Here is a 13,214-nt window from a genome sequence, read left to right on the forward strand (position 1 = left end):
CTGGGACCAAACCTCCCCCGGGCCACCCCATCCACACGTTGCCTGTCCCCGGTACTTCGTCTCTATCCCGGTTTAAGGTGGGAAGACCAAAGAGAGGGCCTCGGGGTACGCCAGAAAGCCCCCCTAAAGGTGGCCTGAGGCTGTGGCTGGTGGCAGTGGCCACGCCGGCCGGGAGGGGGAGCCGACAACAGCGAGTTTAGGGCGGAGCGGGCGCGCCTCCGAGAGACGCGCCTCCCAGCTTAGGTGCAGGCCCCGCGCGCGGCACAGCGGGGAGGCGATTCCGGCGGCGACCGTGTGGTGAGTGCTAGCCGGCCAGTTTCTGTGGCGCCCACCCAGATCTGGCTGGGTTGCGGGGAGGAAAAGGGTGGCATCGGTGGCTGGGAGAGGTGACATCTGTTCAGACACCGCGTCTCCGGCAGTGCCTGGACCAACGGTAACCTCGACCGGCTGTCTCGGGTGTGGAAGGCCGTGCTCGGTCTCGGCGCTGCCGGGCGCGCTCCCCGCGCACACGTGTCCCAGCAGTGTGGAAGCCCCAGAGCTGGACCTGGGTTGTCTTTTGGTTTATTAGTCTTTCTTTTCTGGGGGTGGGGGCGCCGCACACGTGGGAACCCGCGGGATGTGCGTGAGCACATTCATAGTTAAGAGTCCGCGTCGTCTAGATGGAAATAACGAGGCCAACTCAGCCCCGACCGTGGGGTAAAGAGTATGATCTGCCCTAGAGCAGAGGATGTACTCCATCCCTGGTTTTTCTTTGTGGGATAGCTGGGGTATCTCGCAGTGGGAGACCTCTTTATGACCCTTCTAGCTAGCAAGGCGAAGCTAACCTCCCTAAGAAGAAGGGCTGAGGGAGACTGGATTGGGAGGAGGGGCACGCTGGTGGCGGAGCTCAGCCCCAGCCCAGTCAATTTTCTTTTTCTTTCTTTCCACACCCCCCACCCCCCGTCGGGATCTCTATGTGGCATTGACCCTCCTGGAACTCTGTTGACCAGGCTGACTTTGAACTCACAGAGATCTGCCTACCTCTGCCTCCCGAGTGCTGCGTTTAAAAGTGAGTGCCACCACTGCCTGGCTGCTTTTGTTTTAGGCAGGAAATGGGGAGCTTCATTCATGGAAATGCAGAAGAAGCTGTTAGCTTCTTTCTGTATGCTGAACTGATCTTTCTCAATAGGCCTGACTGGGGAAGGCTGGGACAGCTAGGCAGAAAGCTCTGGATTCTCAGCGGCTAGACTGGGCAATCAGGTTTCTATGGTAACATAGAGGGTGCTGAGGGAGCCCTGACAGCTGTCTCAAACTAATAAGAGTCAACAACAAAAAGCCCTTTAATCCCAGCACCCAAGGTAGAGGCAGGAAGACCTCAGTTCGAGGACAGCCTGGTCTATAGAGGGAGTTTCAGGACAGTCAGGGCTACACAAAAAAATCTTGTCTCAAAAAACAAAAAACCCTGGGGCTGGGGGAGGGAGACAACAGCCCAGAGGGTTCCCCTTGTTTGTTGTTCCAGGAACCCCTCACTCTCGGCTCAGCAACTGTTCTCCCTGGTGTTAACCTGTTTTGTTTAGTTCTGGTTCTGGTGCAGGGCTGACTCAGCCCATGGGATCTCAGTGTCTGCCTGGCTCTTCCCTACTGGCATCCGATAGTCTGATTTCCAGGACACACACAACACCCAGGTGCCCAGATCCCAGATGTGAGGGGAGATAGCAGCTGAGGGACAGCAGGCTCACTATTCCCCAGGGCAGAGGCATAGGGAAGGATGGGCTTCCTCTGGAGAAGGGATAGCAGGGAGTGCTGCTGTGGTAATCAGACTGCTGTTCAGAGTTCAGTCCTTCGGCACATACCAGGCTTAGGAGGGACAGGTACTCCTCCACTGAGGCCCCTGGTGTGCAGAGCTGGGACAGAGGGCAGAGGGCGCCTGGGGCAGAGGGCAGAGGGCGCCTGGAGTGCCGCCCCCGTGTCCTCTGGACTTGCCAGGTGAGCAGGGCCTGTGCTTGTCAGTGGCCTTGGAAAGTTAAGCATCCTTTCCTTGACCTTCCCAGAGAATAGGTATACCTTCTTGTGCCCCAACCTGATGGGTACACCCAGGTCTCGCAGCACAGTGGGTGTTGACCCGTTTCTCAAGGGCACATGTTGACAGATCCATACAGGGGTTCCAGGGCTATAGACAGAGCTGTGCTCATCCCATAGGCTGCTGACAGAAACCTACTGAGTGGCCTGAAAGCGTGGTGGCCTGGGACTGGGGTCCTTGTGGGTAGGCAACCTGGCTCTCATGATTAGTCTGTCCCTTATTTAGCTCCCTCTCAGGCTGGTGCCAGTCCCAGACCCCCAGAAGTTGTCTTTTCCCAAAGCTGCGGAGATTATCACCTAGCCCAAAGTGAAAGAGAAAGTCCTCCCCCCAGGTCCGCCCCGCCCCGCCCCGCGGCCAATCCCCGTAGCCCTTCGTCTCCTCCCTCCCCTGCCGGCCTCTTTATCTCTTCAGCGAGCGCGCTAGCTCTGGAGCCGCGGAGCAGCAATTGTGCGCACTCTAGGGGTGCGCTCAGGGTGAGCAGAACCCGGCGGCTTGTATGGGGAGAGGCGGGCAACAGGTCCAGGGGCTCTGTAGTGTGAGACAGCCATGTGAGCCCTTGTGGCAGCACTGAGGGTATAGGCCTGTGTGTGACAGGTGACCTCTGATGGCTCAGGGAGATACACAGGGGAGGACCCAGGACTCCTGGAACCCACCCCAGCTCAGCTTTGATGATTGTGTCCCTCAGGGGGTAAAGAGGCTGGCTCCCGGATCCCCATCCTTGCAGCTGATAAGAGAGGCCTTTCTCCCACCCTAAGGGAATGGGGTGTACCAGTCACAGATAGATGCCTTGGGAGACAGACATCCCTCTGCTTCCCTCCTCGTACCATTTATTTGTGTCCTGTCTTCCCCATGTCCTTATCCCTAGATTCCTGCGTCTGTCTGGAGAGAAACACTTTCCTTGGGAAGTGGACAGGAAGGTGGGCAACCAGCTCGGGGTGGGTGGGGATCTTGCTTTTCTGTGGGAAGGGGCTCTGTGGCCCGGGGTGAGCTGCTATGGAACTGAATCTGCTCTGCCCAGGAGCTCCACAAAGGAGGAACCACCACTGCCCCATCCCGCTGACAGTGGCAGATGCTAGCTGCCTCTGCTCAAGGTTGGGAACTGGTTGCTGCAGCTCAAGTCCAGGGTCCCGAGTACCACTGCACTAAAAGGCACCTGGCCCTTTAAAAGCTGGAGCTTGCTTTCTGTGCGTGAGCACGAGCAAGCGCCTGAGCGTGAGTCCCTGGCTGCCTGGGAGGACGCCACGGGGAGGGCATTGAAGGAAAGCCAGGTGGCCCCAGGGATGGGTGGCCTCCCTTTCTTCCTTCCCTCACCTCCCCCCAGTGTATCCCCAGGGCACCTTAATGACTGCAGCCTGAGGTCTGGGGCGTGAGGGGCTTCGTGCCCTTGTGAGCCGGTCGGTGGGTGGGGAGGCGTCTTTCTCTGATAGGCCACCATCTATCACTCATTCTGTTCCCTCTTTCTTTCAGGTGGCAGAAGTCTTGGAATTGGTCTGAAGGTGAGGACATCCCCTCCCCCACCATCAGCCACCACCGCCAGCCACCCTCATTGTCCTCGGCAGCCCCTCCCCACCAGTGCCTCCACTTAACACACCGCCTGGTCTGAGTCAGCCTCCTGCTTCACTTGGTGTAAATGGCTGATAAGCAGATCAGGTCAGAGGGACCCCCGAACCCCTGGGCTTCGGTCTTGGCTTTCACCCTCTCCCCAGCATGACCTCCCCACCCCCCACCCCCCCATCCTGTGGTTGAGTATGGTAGTCCTGACACTTGACCCTGCATACACAGCCTGCCGGCCAAGCTCATCAATGGTGGCATCGCTGGGCTGATCGGGGTCACCTGCGTGTTCCCCATCGACCTGGCTAAGACAAGGCTGCAGAACCAACAGAATGGCCAGCGCATGTATGCCAGCATGTGAGTGACAAGAGCGTAGGAGGGACGAGGGCACAGCTTCCACCTCTGATCTCTGCTTCCGCACCCCTGGATTTGATGGAGGGGAAACAGAGTAGGGTGCGCCTGAGGGAGAGAGAGCCTAGCCCTGGCAGGCAGAGTATTTGGCTTCTCTGTGGGCCCTGGATGATCATACTGGGCAGAGAAGGCATTGGCTGCCCTTGCCTGACTCAGGGCCAGGGTCCAGCTGGCCACAGCTTATTGCCACCCTCTTGGCTACAGGTCTGACTGCCTCATCAAGACAATCCGCTCCGAGGGCTACTTCGGCATGTACAGGGGTGAGGCTTGGCAGGGGCGACAGGCGGGTCTGACTGGGAGGAGGGTCAGAGATGCATGCCTGGGCTTGGTCTGTAAGTATGGACACACGTTATGTGTTGCTGGTAGCATCTGGGCACAATGGGGACCTCTGCCAACCCTTAGTGCTGGGGGACTTGGATGTCTGAGGGGATTTTTCTTCTGCAGGGTGGTGGGTCTCCACCCTCACATGAACGCTCTCCTATCCCCCTACTGGTAGGGGCAGGACAGGGTGCTTCTTTTTCTCCCTCTCAGTGGCTCAAATCTCCTCCACTACTTGATGTGATGAGCAGGACCGCAAAGAGAGTAGGGCAGGGGGCATTATGCAAAGCAGCTTAGGAAACAATCCCTGCGGGTGGATTTGTCCAGATGCTGAGCCCTCAGCTCTGATCGGCCATTCACAGCCTTCCCTGAGCCTAAACCCACACTCTGCTCCCACCAGTGGGAACACCTGTACCCAGGAAGGAGACCCACTGCAGTCTCTGGGGGCTTGCTCCTCACTGCCTTTAAGGAGAGGTCTGTTCTGGCAAAATCAGAGACAGATGGAGGTGGAATTCTGGGGAGGGCAAAAAGAGGGGAGGGAGGACACAGCGCCACCCCATCCTGCCTAGTTCCCGCCTGCCTGGCACAAAACAAGCCCATATGTGGGTGAGAGGGCAGGAGGCTGCAGCCAAGGAGTGCCAGGCAGGGCTTTGCCAGTGTGGAGCAAAGTGTTATCCTAAAGCCTCCCTAACCCAAGCTACCCAGCAAGTCTATCCCCACCTGACCTGCCTGTGTCCCCCAAACCTCAGCTGACCCTCATCTGCCCCATAGGAGCAGCAGTGAACCTGACCCTGGTCACCCCCGAGAAGGCCATCAAACTGGCAGCTAATGACTTCTTCAGACATCAGCTCTCTAAGGATGGGTGAGAGGCTCGGCCACCCTGGCTGCTAGGGCCCAGGTCCTAAGGAAGGGTGTGTTGCTAATCCCACCCCTGCCCCAGCAGTCCCCTAAGCTGGTATCAGATCCCCAGAGGCTCTTCCACCTCGGTCCCTTTGCTCAACATCCCTGACCTTGTGAGGGCGGGCACTTCCCTGCTGCCCACGTGAGGAGGTACAAAGCAGCTGCTGAGTCAGTGACTGTTGGCCCCTAGCCACTGTCTGCTGTTAGAATTTGGGGGCACTAAGCAGCCATCCCATCACTAGGGTATAGGACTACAAAGTTGGCCCCTTCCACTCCCCATTTCTCTTTATGAGCCCTTGCATATGAGATCATCTGTCCTCTGGGCTGGATGTCTATTGCTGAAGGGTCTGAAGCCCAGGGCTGTGCTCCTATGGGACCTCCACAGCTCCCATCCCCCTTTACACCTCTGAAGCAGACAGTCACTGCCCCATGTAGGGAGCTGTTTCTCACCATCTCGCTCACAGCCCTGCCCCTGCCCTACAGACAGAAGCTGACTCTGCCGAAGGAGATGTTGGCAGGGTGCGGAGCTGGCACCTGCCAGGTGATTGTGACCACCCCCATGGAGATGCTGAAGATCCAATTGCAAGATGCAGGCCGCATTGGTAAGGTGCAGGGAGGGGACAGAACCCAGGTGGGGACAACGGATAGACCCTGTCCCCTGCCCCTTCCCCAAGCCAGGAGGAAGAGACCAGAGATCCTTTCTCACCAGCTGCTCAGAGGAAGATTCTGGCTGCTCAGGCTCAGCTCTCGGCCCAGGGAGGTACCCAGCCCTCAGTAGAGGCTCCAGCTGCTCCTCGACCCACTGCCACCCAGCTGACCCGTGACCTGCTGCGGAACCATGGCATCGCTGGTCTCTACAAGGGACTGGGGGCCACACTGCTCAGGTGAAAAGATGGGCATATGGGAGAAAGAGGGTTGCGGGCTGGTCCCTACCCCCAGCCTCACCGCCTCCCTTCTTCCCCACAGGGATGTCCCCTTCTCCATTGTCTACTTCCCCCTGTTTGCCAACCTCAACCAGCTGGGCCGCCCATCTTCTGAGGAGAAGTCACCTTTCTATGTGTCCTTCCTGGCAGGCTGTGTGGCTGGGAGTGCAGCCGCCGTGGCTGTCAACCCCTGTGATGGTCAGTGCTTGGATCTGGGCCCCAGTTGGACGGCGGGGAGGGGGGAGGGACTGGCGGGGGGGAAGCTAGGTTCCCCTAATGACTCATATGTCCCTGGTAGTGGTGAAGACTCGGCTTCAGTCACTTGAGCGAGGCGTCAATGAGGACACTTACTCGGGGTTTCTGGACTGTGCCAGGTGCGCCACGTCCCGTGAGCTGGGGCAGGGCTGGGAAGGACAGGGCAGGGCAGGGCTGGGCTGGGCTGGGCATCCGTTCTGACCTTCCCCTTCTTTACAGGAAGATCTGGAGACATGAGGGCCCCTCAGCCTTCCTGAAAGGTGCATACTGCCGGGCACTGGTCATTGCCCCGCTGTTTGGCATTGCCCAGGTGGTCTACTTCCTGGGCATTGCTGAGTCCCTGCTGGGGCTGCTGCAAGAACCCCAGGCCTGAGCCCGTGGCTGCGTCTCCCCAGCCTATGGGCTAGGGCCAGAACAGGGTGACCAGCACAAGCCTGAGGAGGACTGGTCTCTCCCCAGTCCTCCCTGTCAAACAAGAAGGCAGGGGGAGGGTGCAGGATCCACATGGGTGGTGCACACATAGGCCCCCATGGGGTCCTGAGGGACAAAAAAATGGGATCAAGGTTTTATTTATGTAGAAAATGCAGAAATCTGTACATTCCTTAAGCCAGTCCCGTTGAGCCAGTACTGTCCCATCCCTGTACCCTAACCCAGTCTTACCTGGCCTGAACACCCCCTAAGACAGAGCTGGTCTCTGGGCTGGGGCCCCCAGGCCTGGTCTGGGCAGGCAGACCCTACCCTGTAGTCCACTGGCTCCGGTCTCCGAGTATCTCCTGGTCTACGAAGGGGAACCCACCCACACACACAAAGTTATTTATTGAATTTGCTGTGCCCACGTGGCTCTGCCTGTCCTCCGTCCATCAGTCTGTTTGCCCCTGCTGCTCTTTCTGCCTCAACCAGGACCCCACTCTGCCTCCCCAGCCAGCCTTACAGGAGTAAGTTCTGTCCTCGTGTTAAGCTAGGATTCCTAGGCTGGGTGTGCTGCCACATTCAATCCTGATCCCAGGCACCCCACACATATTCTTCCTGGTGAGCCTTTGGGCCCCCACCCCATGTGGGACCTGGATTGCTTGAGGTCTCTGTGTGCCTGTGATGGGGGAGGTTGCCCTCCACCCCCTAGCAGTCGGCTGGCCAGGCTGCATGGGGATGGGCCCTTAAGGGCACAGTTGCCTTTCCCGATGGAGTCAGGCACCCCGTGCTTGTGTGCTGTGTGTGCCTCAGGTCTTCTGCTGACCCGTCCAGTAATTTAGTTCTCCAGCCTGGAAACTTCTGGTAGAGCCCTACTCCTGGACAGAGGTTGCTTGTGGGGGAAGGGGAACGTGAAGGCCAGTATGGAGCCTAGGCCATCCAGCTCTCTGGGCCTCTGTCCATATTTGAGAAGCCACACCCTTCCAGCCCTGGATCCTCTGTTCTGAATCAAAGCAGTCCTCATCCCCTGCCCTGGCCATGTGATTGTGTTTGGTGATTGACTGAAGTGCTGGTGCTGTGTCCCTCAAGCCCAACCCCCTCCGTGGAGGCCCCTTCCCAGTGACACTACCAGGGGCCCCAGTCCGGGCCATCCCTCCTTCACGGTTGCTCCTGGGAGCCTCCCCTCCTATCATGTCTGTACCTTGAAAGCTGCTGCTGCTGCTTACAGAATTATATTTTTTTCTTTTGAAGAGTTTAAGAAGTTGTAATTTTTGTGTCTTGTCATGTAAAAGATAAATAAATATTCTAAATAAATGCTTGCTTTCAGAGTCTTGTGCATGGGTGGGACAGTGAGTGCATGGGTGGCTACGTTAGCCTAGCTGGGCTCTCGCTCTCTCTCTCTCTGCAGACCCGCATTGCCCACGCCTCCACCCTTGTAGATCCATCACCCTTGCAGTTCCAACCGCCTCCTTCCTACCGCACAGTCTAGATAGGGTGCAGGTAGGCAACCTTGCCTAGTCTTCCGGTTCAATCTCCTTAGATGTGAGAAATGGAACTAGGCATAGGGACACCCTACCACCCCGCCCCCGGGTTCCCAGGGTGGAGCAGGCAGGCGTGGCCCCGCTGACGCACCCGCTGCTGTCACTGCTATCCGCCCCTCCCCTTGCCACTGGTCCTTGGGTCCTGCGCTCAGAGCGGTGCATTGTGGGAAACTCCTGAGCACTCCTCGGTATCTGCAGCCGCCGCCCGCTGTCGTCCCACCCGCGAAGCGAGTGCGCAGCGAGAAGCTGGAGGCCCGAAGGAAGACGTAAGGCGACAGGCCCTTCCAAGGGCGGGCCAGGACGGGGAAGTAGGGTGGGACTGGGGGCGCTGGGTCTGGTGGCCAAGCAGTAGAGCTTTGGCCCTGAAGGTCACTGGGGTTGTGGCGTGAGCACCTTGGTCTCCCGGGCTCAGCAGCCCTGGGGAGGCAGAGGAAGCAATTGGAAGAAAGGGATGTTTAAGTGCAAGTCAAAAAATAACCAGGGGCAGATCTGCTCTGTGCCAACTTGATGCCCAATGGCTAAGGTCTCTCCAGAACTGTGGGATGAAGGGGACGCCAGGGTTTCTTGGGAGGTGGGCAGCATCTGGGTTTCTACACTGGTCACCTCCGCATGATGTGACCTTCAAATGACCTTCAGTGTGTTCATTTTGCCTGGTGGGGAGGGGGGCTTGGAGCTTGAGATCTGGCTTCTTATAGTGAGTCCCCCTCCCTGTGCATGGGCCAATTGTCCTCCCAGGATGGAGGCAGACAGGTGGTCCTGGGTCTTTCAGACAGGAGCCCCTGTGGGACAGGGTAGCCAGGCCCCAGTCTCCCCAGCTAGGACACAGAGAATCAAGGTGAGGCCTTTCTATAACCTGGGGACCATACTCTGTGTCACCCCCACTCTATGTTACTGCCAGGGACCCTCTGCGCTTCCAGAGCACAGCAAGGAATGCTTGCCCTTGAGCTGGATGAGGCGGAGGCCTGTACTGAGGAAAGGGCACTAGATCTAAGCTGGGTGGGGCAGATGGCTGACCAGAAGCATAGGCTAGCAGATTCCCAAATGGTTTTTCTGCCTCTATTTGATCCCTTTCTTGTTCTGATAGTCCTGGTGACCTGGATCCACTCTCCGCCTTGACAGAATCTGAGAACCCAGATTCTGGGCTCCTTCCCTGGCCTTCCCTTCCTCTCAGACTCTGGTCAGGCTGAGACCAAGGCCCCGGAGCATCCCGTTCTGTGAAACATCAACAAGCTCCCAAGATAGCACGCAGCGCTCAGCTCTGCCGGGGCTCACCATGACGCCTTCCTGCCTCCCTTGAGCAAATACTGTCTCTTCCAGTTTCCAGGCTTAGATCCATGTCTGCCACAGGGTGAGGTAGACAGTGTATGCGAAGCAAAACTAGGTTATAGGTGAGGAGACTGAGGCCTCTGGTCCTTCCCCCTTCCCAACTTTTCAACATTTGTAGGGGCTTCTCCAAGAATGCTCAGAAGCAAACAGAGGTGAGGCCTAGGAAGAGGAAGGACTGGGTTTCCAGGATACTCCTTGGTTGGAACCCCTGGAGAGTCCAGGGGATTGAGAAGGGTATCTCCAAGGGGCAGAGGCAGGGCCAGGAGAGCTATACAGAAGGTGCCTCATCCCTGTTACCACCTCATTGTGTCTCCCTCCAGACCCATATAATGCCCAGAGGTGAGCTGTCCTGAGACATTGTGATCCAGCCGCCTGCCAGTCCCGCAAGCCCCAAGCCAGCTGCCACCACAAATCATCATGGAATCCCGAGGAAAGTCAGCCAGCAGCCCCAAGCCAGACACCAAGATGCCTCAGGCCACAGCTGAGGCCAAGGCTACTCCAGCTGCTGATGGGAAAGCACCCTCGACCAAGCCTGTGAAGAAGGACACCCAAACAGAGAAGCAGGAGCAACCAGCAGCCCCTGGGCCAGCAACTACCAAGAAGACACCGGCCAAAGCAGACCCTGTTCTTCTCAACAATCACAGCAACCTGAAGCCAACTCCCACAGTGCCTGCAGCCCCCAGCAGTCCTGACGCAACCTCAGAGCCGAAGGGTCCTGGGGATGGGGCAGAGGAGGATGAGTCCAACACTGGAGCCCGAGGTCCCTGGCCTTGTGAGAACTTGACCCCTTTGTTAGTGGCTGGGAGTGTGGCCGTGGCCACGATGGCCCTCATTCTTGGTGTAGTCTTCCTAGCCCGGAAAAAATGATGCCTGGTGTCCAGGTGGAGGCACAGAGCCACTTTCTGTACAGACCTGAATATATAGTGCATGCAAGGTCCTAGATACTTATCTATACACACACACACACACACGTATATGTATGCTACATACATCCATGCAGCAGGAGAGAGACAGACAGTGAACCCACCTCCACTGACCCCAGCACACTCTCTCCCAAGTCCTGGGGCAAGAGCCCAGCTCTGCAGTTTGCAGGAAGCACTAGCATGGGGCAGAAGGGATAGCCTGGACTAGGAACAGTCGCTGGGTGGGGCCCTGAAGGATAAGTGGTGGAGTAGACTGGCCCTGCGGGGACATTAAGGGCACGGCTGTTTCACTCTCCCCACTTCTATGGTGTGCGTCTGGGGGCAATCTGTCTGGGCCCGATGCAGGGGAGCCGACCTGCGGTGGGAATTCAAATCTGCAGAGCTACCTCCACCCACGGTCCCTGTCCTGGCTGAGTGAAAACGCCAAGCTTAACAGCTAAATTTGGGGTGGGATCCCGCTTCCCTTTTTCAGTATGTGCCCCAGGAGAGCTCCTGAGGCTAGGACCACCTTACTCCATGCCCAGAGCAGCAATTGGTTGTTTTTTTTTTTTGGGGGGGGGGAGGCTGAAATGCTGGCATCGAGGTAGGAAATATGGAGGATCTACATTACAGTTGTGCCAGCCCAATACCCCCCAAAAGACTGCCCTGCCTGCCTGCACCCAACACCCCCTTGAGTCTAACAGCGTATAAATGCAATAACACAGGTAGAGTAGAACTGCCCAGTGGATGACAATCACCCACTGCCTGCAGGAAGACCTGCTGTGCAGCCCCTCACAGTGCGTCTGGCCCCAGCTTGCCCCTTGGTGTGGTGACAGTGGGCAGGTTTCCAGAAGGCTACAGTGGCTCTAAGGAAACATTGCCCTCCCCTGGCCAGTGGCTGTAGGGACCTTGGGCCTGAGTGGAGGCTGAGAGTGAAATAAACTGTTACAATATAAAGGCTGGGCTGGTGTCCTCACCTGCATGGGGCTGGGAGGGGCAGAGACTTCCTACCTGAGTATGTGTGGGCCACAGAGTCATCCTATGGGCTTTCCGGGAAGTCCTAGGTCCTCCTCCATGCCCTGATCCTTCTGGGCTATGTGCACCCACAGTCCCATCCCCTTTCCCAGGTCTTTGTGGGAGCCTGAACCCAGATGGACATCCAGGAACTTCACAATGGCAACCCTCCCCCCCAACCTGGGCTGCTGGAACCATTCCTCAGTTAGAAACTGCCCGCCAGGCGGGAGATGGTGGCAAATACCTTTAATCCCAGCACTTAGGAGGCCGAGGCAGGTGGATCTCTGAGTTAGATGCCAGCCTGGTCTACAGAGTGAGTTCTAGGACAGCCAGGGCTACAAAGAGAAACTCTGTCTTGGAAAAAAAAGAAAAAAGGAAAAGAAAAAAACCCTGCCTGCCAGCAAGGAGGGCCCCCTCCATCCATGACATGCAGAGCAGAGGCAGGGTCCCTCCTCTGGTCACTTCTCAACCACAGCTCTCAGTCCATTCTGACCTGGTGTTCAGCACATGGGAACTGTTCATGGCTCCAGCTGTGAGGCCGTAGGGTAGTGGGCTGCAAAGAGCAAGGCTCATTTTGGAATACATCACCCTGGTTTCCCCCCCTCCCCTATGCTAGGGCTACTGAGGCTGGCATGCAGGAACTTGCTGACCACCCCTCCCTCCCGGAGGCTTTCTTTGAGCTGGTGTTTTTTCTTTCCAATTTCTTGGTGCCCATCCTCCTCAGAGTAGGAGCTCTGCCTACATAATACATTCCATTCAACTCTGGACAACTCCGACAGGGTGAGGACATCGCAAACAGACCACTTGTCCTTGCTCAGACCACTCTTCCTAGTTTCTCTTTGACCATTGTCACTACAAAGTGCCTCTTTCAAGCCCAGGTCAACACCTGCCTGAGCCAGGGCTTCCTGAAGACAGGCTGCTGTGGACATGCTGGACACATGGCCACCTCTGACTCTTCTGCACTGCAGGGGCTAAGGCTGCACTGCCTGCCTAGATATTCCCTGCCTCATCCAGTACTCACATCTGTCCATCCTTTGCCTTGCGCCTTAAAACACACGCGCACTTCCAGGCATTGCATTGCACTGGGAGGCTGCAGAGGTGACCGTGCATTTCTGCTGTGGTGAGCAGCTGAGAGCTGGCTCTTCCACGTGGTGTTCTTCTCATGCTCTCGCTCCTTTATGGTTCCCTATTAAAACACCTTGAGGTTGCTTTTAAAATACTAGTGCCTGGGGCTGGAGAGATGGCTCAGTCGTAAAGAGCATTAACTGCTCTTCCGGGATATCTGGGGTTGATTCCCAGCAGCTGTGTGACAGCTAACAATCATTTGTAACAGGTTCTGATGGCTTCTTCTGACTGTTACAGGCCATAGGCACACACGTGATACATAGCTGTGAATACAGGCGAAACACCCACACATGTAAAACTTAATTAAAATATTGGGGGTTGGTGAGCTGGGTCAGTAGTTAAGAGTACTGACTGCTCTTCCAGAGGACCTGGGTTTGAGTCTACATGGTAGCTTACAGCCTGTAACTGCAACCCCAGGAAGCTGAGCTACACACACATAGGGCAAATACACATGCAGGCAAAATGCCAATACACATGAAAT

At 57.0% G+C, this 13,214-nt stretch overlaps 2 protein-coding genes and 1 long non-coding RNA gene across 7 annotated transcripts; 2 read left to right on the plus strand and 1 right to left on the minus strand.

Annotated features, from left to right (window-relative positions):
* Window positions 1-223: 223 nt before the first annotated feature.
* Slc25a22 (solute carrier family 25 member 22) lies at window positions 224-8,139 on the plus strand. 5 transcript variants are annotated; one of them, XM_085693344.2, is made up of 13 exons: window positions 228-297; window positions 990-1,048; window positions 2,925-2,976; window positions 3,078-3,271; window positions 3,527-3,709; window positions 3,842-3,967; window positions 4,226-4,281; window positions 5,111-5,201; window positions 5,723-5,841; window positions 5,949-6,123; window positions 6,206-6,360; window positions 6,461-6,536; window positions 6,637-8,139. In XM_085693344.2, the coding sequence occupies exons 5-13, from the start codon at window positions 3,690-3,692 to the stop codon at window positions 6,788-6,790; spliced, it is 972 nt and encodes a 323-aa protein (XP_085549470.1). In that variant the 5' UTR covers window positions 228-297; window positions 990-1,048; window positions 2,925-2,976; window positions 3,078-3,271; window positions 3,527-3,689; the 3' UTR covers window positions 6,791-8,139. The 5 variants fall into 5 exon arrangements, with proteins under 5 accessions (XP_085549471.1, XP_085549470.1, XP_085549472.1 ...); XM_085693345.2 differs by lacking the exon at window positions 3,842-3,967 and having other exon boundaries at window positions 224-297; XM_085693346.2 differs by lacking the exon at window positions 3,842-3,967 and having other exon boundaries at window positions 3,527-3,555.
* Window positions 8,140-8,473: 334 nt separating this feature from the next.
* Window positions 8,474-11,551, plus strand: Cend1 (cell cycle exit and neuronal differentiation 1). Its single transcript, XM_048457854.3, has 2 exons — window positions 8,474-8,632; window positions 10,013-11,551. The coding sequence occupies exon 2, from the start codon at window positions 10,110-10,112 to the stop codon at window positions 10,557-10,559; it is 450 nt and encodes a 149-aa protein (XP_048313811.1). The 5' UTR covers window positions 8,474-8,632; window positions 10,013-10,109; the 3' UTR covers window positions 10,560-11,551.
* Window positions 11,552-11,837: 286 nt separating this feature from the next.
* Window positions 11,838-12,771, minus strand: LOC146893521 (uncharacterized). Its single transcript, XR_015003140.2, has 2 exons — window positions 12,630-12,771; window positions 11,838-12,161 (listed from the first exon to the last, which is right to left on the minus strand). It is a non-coding gene; the product is annotated as an uncharacterized LOC146893521 (long non-coding RNA).
* Window positions 12,772-13,214: the final 443 nt, after the last annotated feature.

This window comes from Myodes glareolus, chromosome 7 (genome assembly GCF_982192425.1).
Source record: "Myodes glareolus chromosome 7, mMyoGla1.1, whole genome shotgun sequence".
In the NCBI taxonomy this organism is placed as follows: domain Eukaryota; kingdom Metazoa; phylum Chordata; class Mammalia; order Rodentia; family Cricetidae; genus Myodes; species Myodes glareolus.